The sequence below is a fragment of the Choristoneura fumiferana genome, chromosome 13, assembly GCF_025370935.1.
Source record: "Choristoneura fumiferana chromosome 13, NRCan_CFum_1, whole genome shotgun sequence".
Classification (NCBI taxonomy): domain Eukaryota; kingdom Metazoa; phylum Arthropoda; class Insecta; order Lepidoptera; family Tortricidae; genus Choristoneura; species Choristoneura fumiferana.
The window spans coordinates 18,532,747-18,547,719 of record NC_133484.1 but is presented as its reverse complement, the minus strand read 5'-3'; the positions used below and the strand labels follow the sequence as shown (position 1 = coordinate 18,547,719).

The 14,973-nt window shown below is 38.8% G+C and overlaps 1 protein-coding gene across 1 annotated transcript in view; it reads left to right on the top strand.

Annotated features, from left to right (window-relative positions):
• The window catches only part of LOC141434534 (uncharacterized), a 17,493-nt gene extending 2,701 nt beyond the window's left edge, over positions 1-14,792 (top strand). Inside the window, exons 2-9 of the mRNA XM_074096955.1 lie at positions 824-1,019; positions 1,063-1,093; positions 2,167-2,271; positions 2,605-2,693; positions 3,573-3,671; positions 5,090-5,218; positions 7,197-7,275; positions 8,511-14,792. Of these exons, the coding sequence (XP_073953056.1) occupies positions 824-1,019; positions 1,063-1,093; positions 2,167-2,271; positions 2,605-2,693; positions 3,573-3,671; positions 5,090-5,218; positions 7,197-7,275; positions 8,511-8,579 (797 nt within the window). The 3' untranslated portion in view covers positions 8,580-14,792. The remainder of the gene's footprint in view (positions 1-823; positions 1,020-1,062; positions 1,094-2,166; positions 2,272-2,604; positions 2,694-3,572; positions 3,672-5,089; positions 5,219-7,196; positions 7,276-8,510) is intronic.
• Positions 14,793-14,973: the final 181 nt, after the last annotated feature.

The following is a 14,973-nucleotide window of genomic DNA, read 5'->3' as shown; positions in this document are numbered from 1 at the left end:
AATTCCAAATATTTGAACTTTACTTGATCTGTCATTTCACTTCAACTCGAAAAAACAAGAGATAGGATCAATTGGTCGTTTACAAACTTAAATTAAATTGGTATTAAAAAATATATCGAAATATTTCCAAAATGTAAATTTTCCCGATCTTTAATAAAAGTATGCAACCTCGTTGCAACGAAAGCCGCGTCTCTGTTTTTTTATAAAAATTCCGTATACTGCCTCTACAGTATAATTATTAATTGTTAATTGAATGATTTGAACAAATCTATTTGTTATGTATAGAAATCTTAATAATCATATTTAAAAGGTTAATTGTTCAACCTTTTCATTACCGAGATAAGGCTTTTGCAAGTATAAAAAATAGTGTGACATTAGTACAAAGAAGTAAGATTGCATGTTATGAGTATGCGATTGTATTGTCTACTGGACTCTTTTATGGCTTTAAATGTAATTTATATTTGATAATAATCGGATTCATTTAAAAATGTGTTTGTTTTGTAACAGTAGGTATATGTGGTTTTATTCTTATTTTACATTTAATTATGTTCTCGCTGCTGAGGTGAAAATTGTATGTGTCACACGAGACCAAAGTTTTTATGCTTCGTGTATTCAATCCCTTGCTGATCTCAGGATTCTAATCTAGAATCACTCGCTAGGCTTGTGATTCATTATAAATCCTTCGCTTACTCGGGATCAAATTCAACACTCGCACAAAAAACAACTTTGCTCTCTTGTTGCAAAATAACTATTAGTTCACTGTAATATTTAGTTGATAAATAAATAAATCATCAATATTTATCGTTACCCCCGTTGTTTCTAGGTCAATACGAGCGCGTGGCAGAAATCCAGCAGACCGAAGCCGGCCGCATGCTGTTCACCCCGCGCCTCTACACCGAAGACACCTGGGGCTCCGGCTCGGCATCGACAACTTCCACTCTCTGCCCTGCTACCACACCAGGACGTTTATATTCAGCAGCAACCCAGCATGGGGGCGTCCGCAGCGATAAGCTGACGGAGTGGACGGTGGATCTGTACCCTAAGGGGGTTTGGTTCCGGAAGAGTATGCTGCGCGTGGTCGGGGAATTTTGATGTGAGTTTTGTTGATGCAATGACCCTCCTTCTTCGTTGTCGGGAAAAAGAAGGGAGTTATGAGTTTGACGCCAGTGTCTGTGACTCTGTGGCATCAAGTCACATTTTTTATTTGGATGGATCCCTCGCTCTTGTTTTTGTCATAGACATTGAACCACTTGCGAGTTTGTAAAAAGTTAACGCATTATCCTAAATCGTCTAGTGGCTATACTCTGTGTTGTATAGTCTAGGGACTATATACTCTGTATAATCTAGGGACTATACCATAGATGTGAGTGTGAAGCCGTGGTGGCCTAGTGGTTCGACCTATCGCCTCTCAGCAGAGGGTCGTGGGTTCGACCCCGGCTCGCACCTCTGAGTTTTTCGAAATTCATGTGCGGAATTACATTTGAAAATTTACCACGAGCTTTGCGGTGAAGCAAAACATCGTGAGGAAACCTGCACAAACCTGCGAAGCGATTCAATGGTGCGTGCGAATTCCCAATCCGCACTGGGCCCGCGTGGGAACTATGGCCCAATCCCTCTTGTTCTGAGAGGAGGCCTGTGCCCAGCAGTGGGACGTATATAGGCTGGGATGATGATGATGAGAGTGTGTAGACTATACTCTGTATAGTCTAGTGGCTATACTCTGTATAGTCTAGGGACTATATATACTCTGTTCTGTATAGTCTAGTGACTATATATTCTGTATAGTCTAATGACTTTACTCTGTATAATCTAGAGACTACATACTCTGTATAATCTAGAGACTATATATTCTTTATACTCTAGGACTATATACTCTGTATACTCTAGTGCTATATACTCTGTATACTCTAGTGACTATACTCTGTATAGTCTAGTGACTATACTCTGTATAGTCTAGGGACTATATACTCTGTATAGTCTAGTGACTATATACTCTGTATACTCTAGTGACTATACTCTGTATAGTCTAGTGACTATACTCGTATACTCTAGTGACTATACTCTGTATAGTCTAGTGACTATATACTCTGTATACTCTAGTGACTATACTCTGTATACTCTAGTGACTATATACTCTGTATAGTTCAGGGACTATGTATGTATCAGGTGCCGGAAGTGGTGCTCCGTACGGTGCGTATCGCGATCACGTGGCGCGACGTGCCCGACGCGGAGCCCGAGGACGAGGACGGCGACCGCGAGGTCCGCGTTAAGGTCAGCAACACATTTATTTACTGCGAGCACATCTACGATCTGAGACTTGATGTTTATTTACTCATTCGTATTAATGTTCAGACAAGGTTATAAATTATATGTACGTTATCAGGCGTCAAAAAATTATCGTCGTGCCTACGGCAATGTAGCAATTTTTTTTTTGTTTTTACGCCACGTCAAACGATTTTTTTTTCCTATTTAGCCAAATAGTTGCCAGATAGTTTCATTCAATAAACAAAGCCGTCTGTCGAAGTTAACAGACATCAAGAAAAACACAATTTACAGCTTAACAACTTCCCGTTCCGCTGCTTTATGATTGGCATTAATTTTCAGATCGGCATCCTAGTGTGGGGCGTTCAGAAGGGAGTTGAACACGTCGCTTCTGTCGTGGAGAAGGTCCACCGGTTCTCAGCTCAGAATAAGTAAGATTTTTTAACCTCCCCCTGTAAGGAGGCGATACGAGGGACAAGTGAAACACGGCTGTAGTGTAAATACTGTCTATTCTGAAGCCTTAGGTCTAACTTATATGGTCTAAGTTGTATATGTTGGGAGAGTGTGTGTGAGGCGCAACTCGCACTACACCCCTTCAAAAATGAGGGTGTTACACGTTCGACGGAAAGGTCTATCTGTGGCAGTCTACTACCTGTCTAGTATTTACGACTCATCATCCCAGCCTATATACGTCCCACTGCTGGGCACAGAGGAGCTGGCAGAACATTAGCTTTTCATAGTTCCCACGCGGGCCCAGTGCGGATTGGGAACTTAGTACTTAGTATTTACGAGTATTACCTACTTATACGAAATTAACTGCTGCCAGAAAAGAAAGTTAGATTAGGTTAGAACTGCCACCAGAGATGTGCAAGCACATCTGGTGGAAACAGCTGAGAGGAGCGTGGCGAGGTAAATTAAGGTTTCTATTGGTTCATGAAAAAAACAATCCGCGCACTTAAACTCCAACAAGATATAGATTACAGTAGATTACGCAAATGCATCTACTTCGCGTGTCCGAACCCCGACCAAACGTCGAGGTTAGCCTCATACAAAGACTGACCGCTAACTGACTAATCATGACTGACTCGAGCCCCAGGGTGCGGGCGGGCGGCGCATTTGAATCGATTTTGCGCGGACATCGGGGAATTCACATCGCTAATTCGCTCTTGAGACGTCACAGTAGATATAAAAAAGTGACACGGTTGGCTTTCATACAGATTGAGGTGTTTGCGTTATCTAGTGTAATCTATATCTGTGCTTGCACATCTTTGGTGCAAACGCAGCCTTAACAGTTGCTATCTTTATTCCAGGGTGTTGAACATAGACGACGCGTTGGATTTTGACAAGCTTAACACGCCGCTTTACTCGCCCGCCGGCCGCCGCGACGACACCACGCCGCCGCAGAAAAGGTACTGTCACAGAAAACATATTGACGATGATGAACCATGAACCAGTGGTGTAGTTAGACTCTGGCCAGCGAAAGCTGTCCACTCATTTTTTACGAAACTTTAATATCATTTAGAGTGTCACAATTGACACAAAATCTAGCTTGCTTCTAATTAAGATTTGATACATTATGTTCATTAGTATTTTCGTTTTACAAATAAAACTCACTAAAGCGCTCGATTGTTTTATGCGATAAGCGCTGCGTTAAGCGCAATGCGTTTGACGCACATCAATTTGCATCTGATAATCTTATTACCAAACGTTGTCTTACGCGGTGAGCGCAGCGGCAAGCGCATGCATTATCAAAGTCAAAGTCAATAGTAGATTGATAACCAAGGGTGGAAAGTGGCCCATTACACCCGAGATATTTCTGGCGCTCGAACGAAGTGAGAGCGTCAAAGACACTCGCTACTTTTCATTTCGACTGTGAGGAAAGTAAAATACTACACGCACATTTTAGGACAGAAGCATATTAATAAATTATCAGTTAAAATTTGTAATGGATGTTCGGCGTTCAATCTTCAGTGTTGTATATAAGCTCCTTGGTCACGACATCTAGATGGCCATGCCGAAACGTGAAAAAAAAGTGTGACACTATCATGGCATTATGGCGGGCAGCAGAATGGAAGAATAATTTTAAATGTTGATTTTCTGTAATTGCGAAAAAAAAATAGACTAACTGTTAAATGTTTTTAATGAGAACCTAACATAATAAACACGTCGTTTAATGTACCTATGTACAGCTGAGTTTAGATATATGAAAAGCTTCAATTTTAATAATATGATAATTATTTAATAATTATTTTCGACTCCGTGGCTAATCGTAAAAATTAAAAATTACGTTCGCCCTAGAGATGAAAACGCAATTTTCCACCCGGCTATCTACACATGAAAATTAAACTTTCCAAACAGGAGAGCTAAAAATTAAACATTCCGAGCAGGAGAGATGAAAAATATCTTTATTCAATTTAGGCTTTATAACAAGCACTTATGAATGTCAAAAAAAAACTACTACCGATTCGGAAAAACCTCTGTTGAGAAGAATCCGGCAAGAAACTCAATGAGGTATATTTTTTTAAAACTGATTTACAATATTATTAAATGATAATTATCTATACATCGCAAGTATTTAACACAACTTTATTTTAACACAGTAGGTTCGCTATTTGAAGGGATCGCTAATGCGGATCGGAATGATCGAAACGGGTGGACCGATCTGAATTCGTTTTTTTTTATTTGAAATCAGGTTTCCTAGCGATGGTTCTTAGATATGTTTCATCGAGATATTGAACTTTGAAGTGACAAAGTCGGAGGTTCCCATTTTTTTGTTGGTTAGGTTGGTTAGGTTCGTAGGATGTTAGTAAAGCAAGGGCCCCTTTAGTGTCAGGCGGAGTACCGCCAGGGACCTCGGTCGGCCGCTCCACCCGCAGCCCTCGGAGCTGCGCCGGCGCCGCGAGGACAGCCCGCCGCTCCCGACCGACTTCGGCTTGAGACTGGAGGGGGACGACGAGTAAGTAGCAAACTCAATCTGCATAAATGAGGGTGGTGTATCGCTAGAAACAAAAACGCGACTCGCAAAAAATTCTAACAAACCACAACAACCGTTTTAATTTGTCACTAACTAGGGACAAATTAACTAGTAACTAGGGAGTTACAGCGACAAATTAAATTAATAAAATAATTGTTTGTAAATAAATTAATTAATTGTTTGTAGTTTTGTTTTGTTTTAGAATAAATATAGGTGGATACTTAGGGAAGTACCCATCTATATTTTTTCAACAAACAGTGACAAATTAAAACGGTTGTTGTGGTTTGTTAGTCTAACATCTGGTAGCATGGTGTACGGTTGTGTTGCTATGAAGATGAGCTCTGGACGGCTCTGGTTCAGTTCGATATTGTAAATCTGGTAAAAAAAACCTCATTAAGTTTCTTGCCGTATACATCTCAACAGAGGTTTTTCCGAACCGGTGGTAGATTTCTTTTTGAAATTCATAAGTGCCTAAATTGAATAAATATATTTTACTTTGACTTTTACCAAATTTTATGTAGTGTAATGTTTTAGTTGGCAATTTTGAAGTCATAAATAACACGACATACATAAGGTGGTGTTTTCTCAATCACGATTTGTCTAATGTGACTATAGGACAAGATCGACCGCTTCGCGGAGCTCCTATTCCGCGTAGTTGACGCGATTAACGCCTTGATACAATTCTAACCTAGCCTAATTTTGGAACTCGAATAACTATATTATTTCCAAAACAATTGTGTTTTTAGCTGTTGGTTCCAAAAGATCCTATTTTCGTCAGAGCAATTAGTTTGACTAAATGTTTATTGGCTAATGAGTTTCTGCTTTATTAAAGCGTTTGAAGAAAGATCGAATGTCATTTTCAACCTTAATGTCATTTTCCGTGGTAATATTTGCATAGCCGAGTAAAAAATTTACCAAATTGAAATGTGCGTACTAAAATTACCTATTCCAAAGATTGCATTGGCAAAAAAACGGTTGCTAAATTTTTTTTGGGTAGTGATATTTTCTAAATGCAAATTGCAGGTTTTGACAGCTCATAAAAAATGCGTCAGTTGAATTTTGGTGTCAGTCAACTACCCCATTTATTGGTGTTATTGTTAAATATTTATACGAGGTACTAGCCGTTAACCGCGACTCCGCCCGCGTAGAATTCATTTAGCGCTATCCCGCGGGAACTATGCAATTTTCCGAGATAAAAACTTATCCTATGTCCTTCCCCGGGACTCAAACTATCTGTATACCGAATTTCATCTAAATCAGTTCAGCGGTTTAGAATTGATGATACTTCTCACTAATAAACAGAACTACAAACTTTCGCATTTATTATATTAGTGAAATAGTTTATTCGCCGCTTGCAGAATTAAAATGCGTATGACAGTGTAAATACCGTAAGTTAATTTATGTTGATAGCTTGTAGAGTTGGCCATATTTAACTGGACAAAAGCACGTGATATGTTTACGTGGTTTTGTCCAGTGAAATATAAATATAGCCGGGAGAAGACAAATCCCCTCCCGGCTTTGACTCGAAATTCTAAGCAATTTATGGAAGGCGCGTAACGAAGGATATAACAACAATTGATATAATGCAATAATTGATATAATTTTCATTTGATATAATGCAATTTATCTTTAAAACGAAACATATTTCTATTGTTATTAATAAGATTTGATTTACTTTGGGTTAGGTTATGTTGTTTTTATAAAAAAGTATCGTGAAGCTCATAGCCTTTGAAATTATACTAAGGGGCTGTTTCACCATCCATTTAGTGCTAACTGACGGTTAAATGTAATGCCGTCTCCGTCTATCCGAACAAGACAAATAGAGACGGCATCAGATTTAACCGTCACTTAATACTAATTAATGGATGGTGAAACAGCCCCTAAATGTTGTTATACCTACCGATCATTGCACACCCATTTATGGATGGTGTCTTTCAACCAAGGTGTTTTGATGTTGCAGGAGTTGTCCCAAATGCAGCGAGGTGTGTGACAACCCTGAACCCAAGCACCTGCTGGGGCCCAACCGGGACCAATTGAGGGTAAGTTCTGTAATCTCAATGGAACAAAAAAATTACAATGTGAACATTTTTATCGCTGCTTGGAAGGAAAGTAGTCTGTGTAAATGGTGAAGTTAGGCACATTTACTGAAAGGAAAATGGGTATTTCATAATAATACAAAATGTTACTTTAAAAAAAATATCATGGTACAATTTACACCAATTGACCTAGTCCCAAACTAAGCAAAGCTGCAACGGATAAACATACTTAAATAAGTATAAACCCTTTATAAGGCAGAGACGATTTAGCGACCACATGCATTGATTTGGAAATTCTACCTTATTCTTTTAGTAATAAGTTACAATATTCATTGTAATTACTGATAATACTACTAGCTTTAAAAACATCCTTTGCTAGGTATGTATTCGATAGCTGCTTTTGATTCTGTGATAGTATGTTCCAATAAATGAGGCCTTATAAAGGGTTAAACATCCTAGATTAGAGAACAAACATTCGTATTTTTACACAAATAGCTTCATAGTCAGGCTCTCAAACCATTTGGCTATCCGGTCGTCATATCTAGACCCGATTTTTCAATCCACAGTCGCATAAGGTCTCTTCCTATAATACGGTATTTGACAACTCCTTATTTTGCCATATCTTAATATTATTATGAAAATGTAGATATACAGATAGTGTTTAGCGAAGAGAAAATTTAAATCGGTTGAAAATTGGATTTATAGTGATTTTTTGAAAAATCTATATACCTGTCTCTTTCTCAAACGCTTTTCTCTATGCAGCGAGTATGGCGGTACTGGCGTGTGACGTCACATGCCAGTATGTCTTTCTCTATCTAATCTTGAGTTTCAAACCTTTATAACTTTGTTATTTGTAAAGGTAGCTTAAAAATTGTTTTTCTATTCGATAACAGGCATTGTGTAGTTTTAATTTATAAAACATATACAAAATAGTCAAATACCGTATTGTCGGACAACGTTAATAATTAATTCGTTTTTAAAGAATATAGAAGTCTATCAGAACAGTGTTTAAACATTAATTTATGGAATATTCACCCAAAAACTAACAAAAATGCAACGTTGCCAGCTCAGCAGGTATAAACGCTCTTAAGAACAGTTCTGTCAGACCACATTTTTAATTTTCATTCAATTTTTATGGAATAATCGAGAGAAACTAACGAAAATGCAACGTTGCAGCTCAGCAGGTATAAACTCTCTTAAAATACATCCTGCTAATGTAACGCATCTCTTTCTTTTAGATACAAGTGGTGATAGTGCCTCTCACAGACTTCTGCCACGTCGGGCCACCGGACACGTCGCTCGGCTGACGCTCACACCGCCCACAAGCTATCTAAATAAGTCGCTAGTTGTAGCGGGTTTTGTTTTGTTTGAACGCTGACTACACAAGGGATTTTTCTGGTATAGTCCCGTTTTACTTTTTAACGGACGTTAGTTGCAAGTATTAAGAAGGCACATTTTTTTTACTTAAATATGACCCGTGATTGACCCCTAATCTCATTTGACGAGAAGTACAGATGAGGCCAAAGGTGTAACTCAGTGGTTCAGTAACAGCCTATTGACTCAAGCCTTGAAGAGTCCTAGAGTGTATACATCACAGAAATAGGATAAGCCAGTGTACGGCGGAGTTCAAAAAGTTGGACCTTGTTAACCTGTTAGTGAACCATACAGTCCACTAATTCGATTTCAGGCCACTATGGAACCTTGTAAGAATATGCCAACTAAATCCAAAATGTACCCGACACGCACGCGTCTAGGGTTATCATATCTCAGGATTTGTCCTGAGATCTTAGGATTTTGAGACTCTTCTCAGGATTTCGGCCTGCCGCGATCTGCGTGAACAGAACATCACCCCCGTGTTTCCAATAATATCAATACTTATAATAATAATTGACTCCTTTAATTGAAAATTACGTTTGAGAAAAAAATCTGAAATTGTGACAAATTCTCAGGATTTTTTCACGGAAATCAGGCTTTTTCTCCGGACTTTTGTATTTTTCATCTGTCCCATATCCACCAGTTTATTGTTTTAATGTACCATGACAATTTGATACATTTACCAATCAGAGGCTTTATTGTCTAACGCACCCGGCATCACAATCGTTTTCACCGCTTCTTTCTGTCACACGGTATAGAATGAGAGTAGAACGAGATGATGAATTCGATTGCGAGCTCTCGAGGGTAAAGCCGAGTTTAGACTTGCAAGAAATCGTGCGGCGCTCGATTGACCACTACAAACTCGTTGGCTTTACGGCCTCGCAATGTAATGCAACTTGCACGATTTTTCTTGCAAGACTAAACTCGGGTTTAGACAATATGGCCACAGACACAGAGTATTTTAGCTACTACAGTGCTACAAGTCGCCATAGCCACATTCTAACAAAATTAGCGCATTAGCTTTGACGTATTAAATGGTCAAGAACCAACGTATTGGCGCGAGTTGCTTATTCTGATAAAATTCTATTTGATAGTTTCGTATACACCTGTGTCTTCTGTACTGTTTACTATGTGTTGATGCTTAATATAGTGTTACTGTATTGTTTTGTGTTGTATTGTATGTACCTAGGAACAATGGACGTATATAACGCAAGTACAGTCAACAAAAAGTACAGCCAGCAAAAATGTTTAGGTTAAGTTGTTTCTGAATAATTATAGTGACACAGTCAAAGTCAAAGTCAAAATATCTTTATTCAATTTAGGCTATAACAAGCACTTAAAAATGTCAAAAAAAAAATCTACCACCAGTGTTCAAGAAAGACAAGAATCAGTTTGTGTTAGCTCACTTAGGCTCTCCCAAGTTGTTAAGGTTTACTTTTGTGGTAATCTAGTTTCATCTACCGCCTAAAGGTGCGGCCAAACCGCTGCTTTAAAAATGGCGACGGCACGGAATCGCAGTGACGCATCGTATGCGCACCGTTTTTATCGCATGCCCTCCACACCGCTGCTTAAAATACGGAATCGCAGTGACGTGTCGTAAACGTCAGGTCTTACCGAACAAAAGTCGTGACGTTTACGGCACGTCACTGCGATTCCGCACCGTTTGCGTATTTTAAGAAGCGGTGTGGAAAGCATGCAAAAAAAAGGGTGCGCATACGATGCGTCACTGCGATACGGTATTTGACATCTTCTGAAATTGCCATATCTTAATATTATTATGGAAATATAGTTATACAGATACCCCCTTATTCATAAACGACAATCAAACCTATTTTAGTTAAAATGCCGCTAAAATTCGTTTGTCCTTATCTGTCACTTCGACATTTGTATTTGTTAGAAAGGGACAAAGCATTTGTTAGTTAACATAGGCTTGTTAAGTTTTATGAATAAGGGGGATAGTGTTTAGCGAAGAGAAAATTTAAATCGGTTGAAAATTGGATTTATAGTGATTTTTTGAAAAATCTATATACCTGTCTCTTTCTCAAACGCTTTTCTCTATGCAGCAAGTATGGCGGTACTGGCGTGTGACGTCACATGCCAGTATGTCTCTCTGTCTAATCTTGAATTTCAAACCTTTATAACTTTATTTGTAAAGGTAGCTTAAAAATTGTTTTTCTATTCGATAACAGGCATTGTGTAGTTTTAATTTATAAAACATATACAAAATAGTCAAATACCGTATTCCGTAATTGTGAGTTAAACACACGGTATGCACATCTTGGTTTTCTTAAAGACTTCCGTCCTAATACAGTGGCGGAATGAAAAGATTGACCAGTTTTCAAATACATTCATTTACATGTTGCAAGAATATGTTACCTTTATAACCGTGTAAGAGACACATTATGTATGACTGAATTAAAATAATAACTTTGCTCACCCGTGAACTTTTGATAGCTATGTTTATGCAAGATATGCGTGTTCATGCGGTTCCTCCACCTCCACACTGTAAGAACACACACAATGTAGAGGAGGTGGATCTTAAGCCAGGCAGTTGGCGTGTGGCAGGGCTCAGAAATAAAATATGGAAAGTATCCGACACGGAGCTTTATTCACTTTGATGCTTCGGTACAACAGATGATGATTATATTCTTATAACACGTAAAACGGAGGATTTAGAATTAAATAGTAAATAATAGTACGCAGACCAGACACAGAGGTCAAGAGGTTCAGACAGAAGTGACAGATCAAAATCATGTGTTACAATATGCAAGAAAGCGAAACCAGTGATGCCATATCCTTCATGTCCAAATGTAAAGAATGACATTCACTAACACACAAATCACTCTATAAACCAACTACGGTCCCTGCACATGTGTGCAGTTGCCCCTGAGTCCAGGATCCAGTTGTCTTCTGCACACGCTTGAAACGCAGTCGCCAGGAACACATGATCGCTCTTCTTTTCATTTTTCAACTTGAAGCATTTAGCTTTCACATGCCCCGGTTTCTTGCAATGGTGACAGACGACCAATTTCTTTCTTCTCAAAGTAAATGCAAGTTCACCAGTGGTAGAATCACCGTTTTGCCTTCGCAGTTCTTCTTGTAATAAGCGGGTCCTAACCAATTCGCTGGTCAACTTAGCTGCCGTTGTCGCTGTCCCAAGACTATACTAGGTTGTCATACTCCTGGGGTAACCCAAAAAGAAGAATCTCGGCTATTTCCTCGTTCTCTATGGTACGTGCTATATCTGCTAGCTGCTGCACCAGTATCATAATAGTGTTTATATAGACAGTCATATTTTCACATTGACTAAAGGTCACTTGATGTAATTTTCGCATAAGCATTACTCTACGGAACAGACCTTTATCTTCGAATATATTTGCTAGAGCATCCCAAGCTTCCTTGGCTGTTTGCTTGTCACGCACATGTTGAATGCAGGTGGGCTTCACTCCCAAGCAAATTCGAGCCAGCGCTCTGTCCATTTTAACACTATCGGTTTCAGTGCCAAGCACGCAAGACCACAAAACCTCCATAATAAGAATCATTTTCATCGTGAATTTCCAATTATGATAATTGGCAGCTCCTTCGAGCTTTTCGTGGCCATAAGTATCAAATTTGCTCACCGGTTCTTGATGCATTGCTCCGCCCACGTTGCCGGATGCGCTGCCAAGCCTTTCAGTATGTATTTCCAAGTTATGAACGCCGTCCATAGCGTAAGGATTATCGCCGTCCCGATCCAATGAGGCACCACGTGCCGGCATGCAGCGCCAAGTCGATCGTACGACAAATCCGCCGCCCTGCCACTAACGTTGAATGATTTGAGGAATGCGCAATGATAAAAAAAAATGAGAAAACGTGTTCTGGGTCCATAACCTGTAGAGGAGGTGGATCTTAAGCCAGGCAGTTGGCGTGTGGCAGGGCTCAGAAATAAAATATGGAAAGTATCCGACACGGAGCTTTATTCACTTTGATGCTTCGGTACAACAGATGATGATTATATTCTTATAACACGTAAAACGGAGGATTTAGAATTAAATAGTAAATAATAGTACGCAGACCAGACACAGAGGTCAAGAGGTTCAGACAGAAGTGACAGATCAAAATCATGTGTTACAATATGCAAGAAAGCGAAACCAGTGATGCCATATCCTTCATGTCCAAATGTAAAGAATGACATTCACTAACACACAAATCACTCAAACCCATCTATCATCACCACCACTACACTGACGCGTTTCGAACTCAACCAGAGTTCATCTTCATAAACTCATAGCTAGCTCGTAGCTATCATAAGGTCGCGGGTGGGTATATATATATATTTAATGTATGTTGCATGTCTATGGAGGCGAAACAATGGACTGTATATTGTAATAATAACATCAGTACTTACATTGATTTCAAGCAAAAAATGAATTGAATTGACCAATAAAATTCATTGATTGCTTGCAGCGGCATACGTAAACAATAGTACATTGTGTCTTAAGGGCGTTAAATAAGGAAGTACGAACGAGTGTGTTAGAAGCCCGAAGTCGAAGACTGAGGGCTTTAATGAGTCGATGTTTGTATACCTAGTGCCATCCACGAAGACGCATGATTTTGTCAAAATTAGACATTAATGCCATTGTATTAAGAACCACGGAACGCGTCATCGTGAACGACTCTACCTATAATTCTAGTACCGCCTAGTATATTTGTAAAAGAAAATTCCGGTTTCATGACAAGCACATTAAGGTCGAGGGTTTTATTTGGGGGGTTGCAACCAAGGTAGCCTGCATGTTACGACACTGTTTACGAGCAAGTGTGATGAAAAATGTCCTCCCATCCCGCTCCATCGACCTATGAAAACGGTTCACGCATGCGGGTCTAGCGTGCTACAAGTACAAACAAAAACTTCCCGCATGTCGCATGCAAACTAACGACCAATGAAAATGAGCCTTTAGCCTTAGGGTATAGGAATACCTTGATCGACTATTCAACATATAAGATAGTCGGCTTGGTGTGTTGCCGTAAACATTGTATAGTACAAAAAACACTATCAGAACTGCTTCATTGGATGAATACTAATCTTAATTGTAAGCCCAGTGCAGTACTTTATTTTATAAGTTATTGTTATCTTGTTTATATGCCATTATTCTACGTTAATGTACTTATTTTGTCTTAATATGACATTTTATTTCGTAATAAATGAAGTAAGGAATAAAGTTTAGTTTTATACCTAATACCGATTGTTTCGTGGGCTCACGACGATATCAGAAACAGCTAAAGTCTATTCCCCGAGTTGAATATGATATGATAAATATAATGGCCTTGTTTTTGCTAATAAAATAAATAATATAACTGAGTTTCATGGTAACAGGCATTCAGTTGTTGTCAAATGGAAGGCGGCGGACGAGCGAGCGGACGCGACGGTCAATTGCAATTTCATGTTCGCGTGTTGTTTTGTTGTAGAGTTAATAATTGTTTAAAATTGTTGTTTTTATCGGTAAAAATAATGTGCGGGTCGCATTTGTACTCTGATTTTTGTATTTCTTTAGTAACTATCGGCGAATAGATTTTAGTAAATTATTGTCATGTCATTTTAAAATAGCATTACGAAGCCGTCAAAGATAAGCGACACGGCAGGGGGTTATTTTTACAATATGGTTATTGTCTAAAGATAACCCTCACAATCTATAGCCGTCTCTTCCTACTACCATCGGTACCATCTTGTACCGATGGAAGTAAATTTAAGTTTATTGACAAAGTACCTTTTGTGAGCTTTGCGAATCGGTAAGATGAGTGCAATAACTATGATATATGTTTTGTTGTTTGTGTAAAAAGGTGCCAGGAGATTGCTTTTAAGCGATAAGGCCACCTAATGCTTACCTTGTAATTTTTCTCTGTGTACCTGTTTCTGTATCGCTTACTATTTGTGGTGTACAATAATAGTAGATTATTGTCATGGCCTGGAAGTAGGCAATTGCTGTCATGTTTGAAAAGCCATACGAAATTGTGTAACGACTGAAAGCGACTAGGTACTGTACCATGTCGAGCGAATTTATTTTATTTAAAAAACAAGCTCTTTGATTGTTGATTTATGTTAGAAATAGATACGGTTAGTGGATGTGGTTGGTTCAGAATTTATTATTAAATACATATATGAATGATTATGACGAGTTTCATTTTACCTACGTAAAACTTTATGACCGTTTTCAGTTTTTAGAAAACCGCTGCTACTGTCGAGCGTAGAGATAGTGGGGTCGCGAATTAAAGGCGGAAGGTTTCCTTAGATAAATAAAAAATATTTAGTAGGAAAAGTGCGAGATAAAAGTTTGGAACGTCTGGCCGACT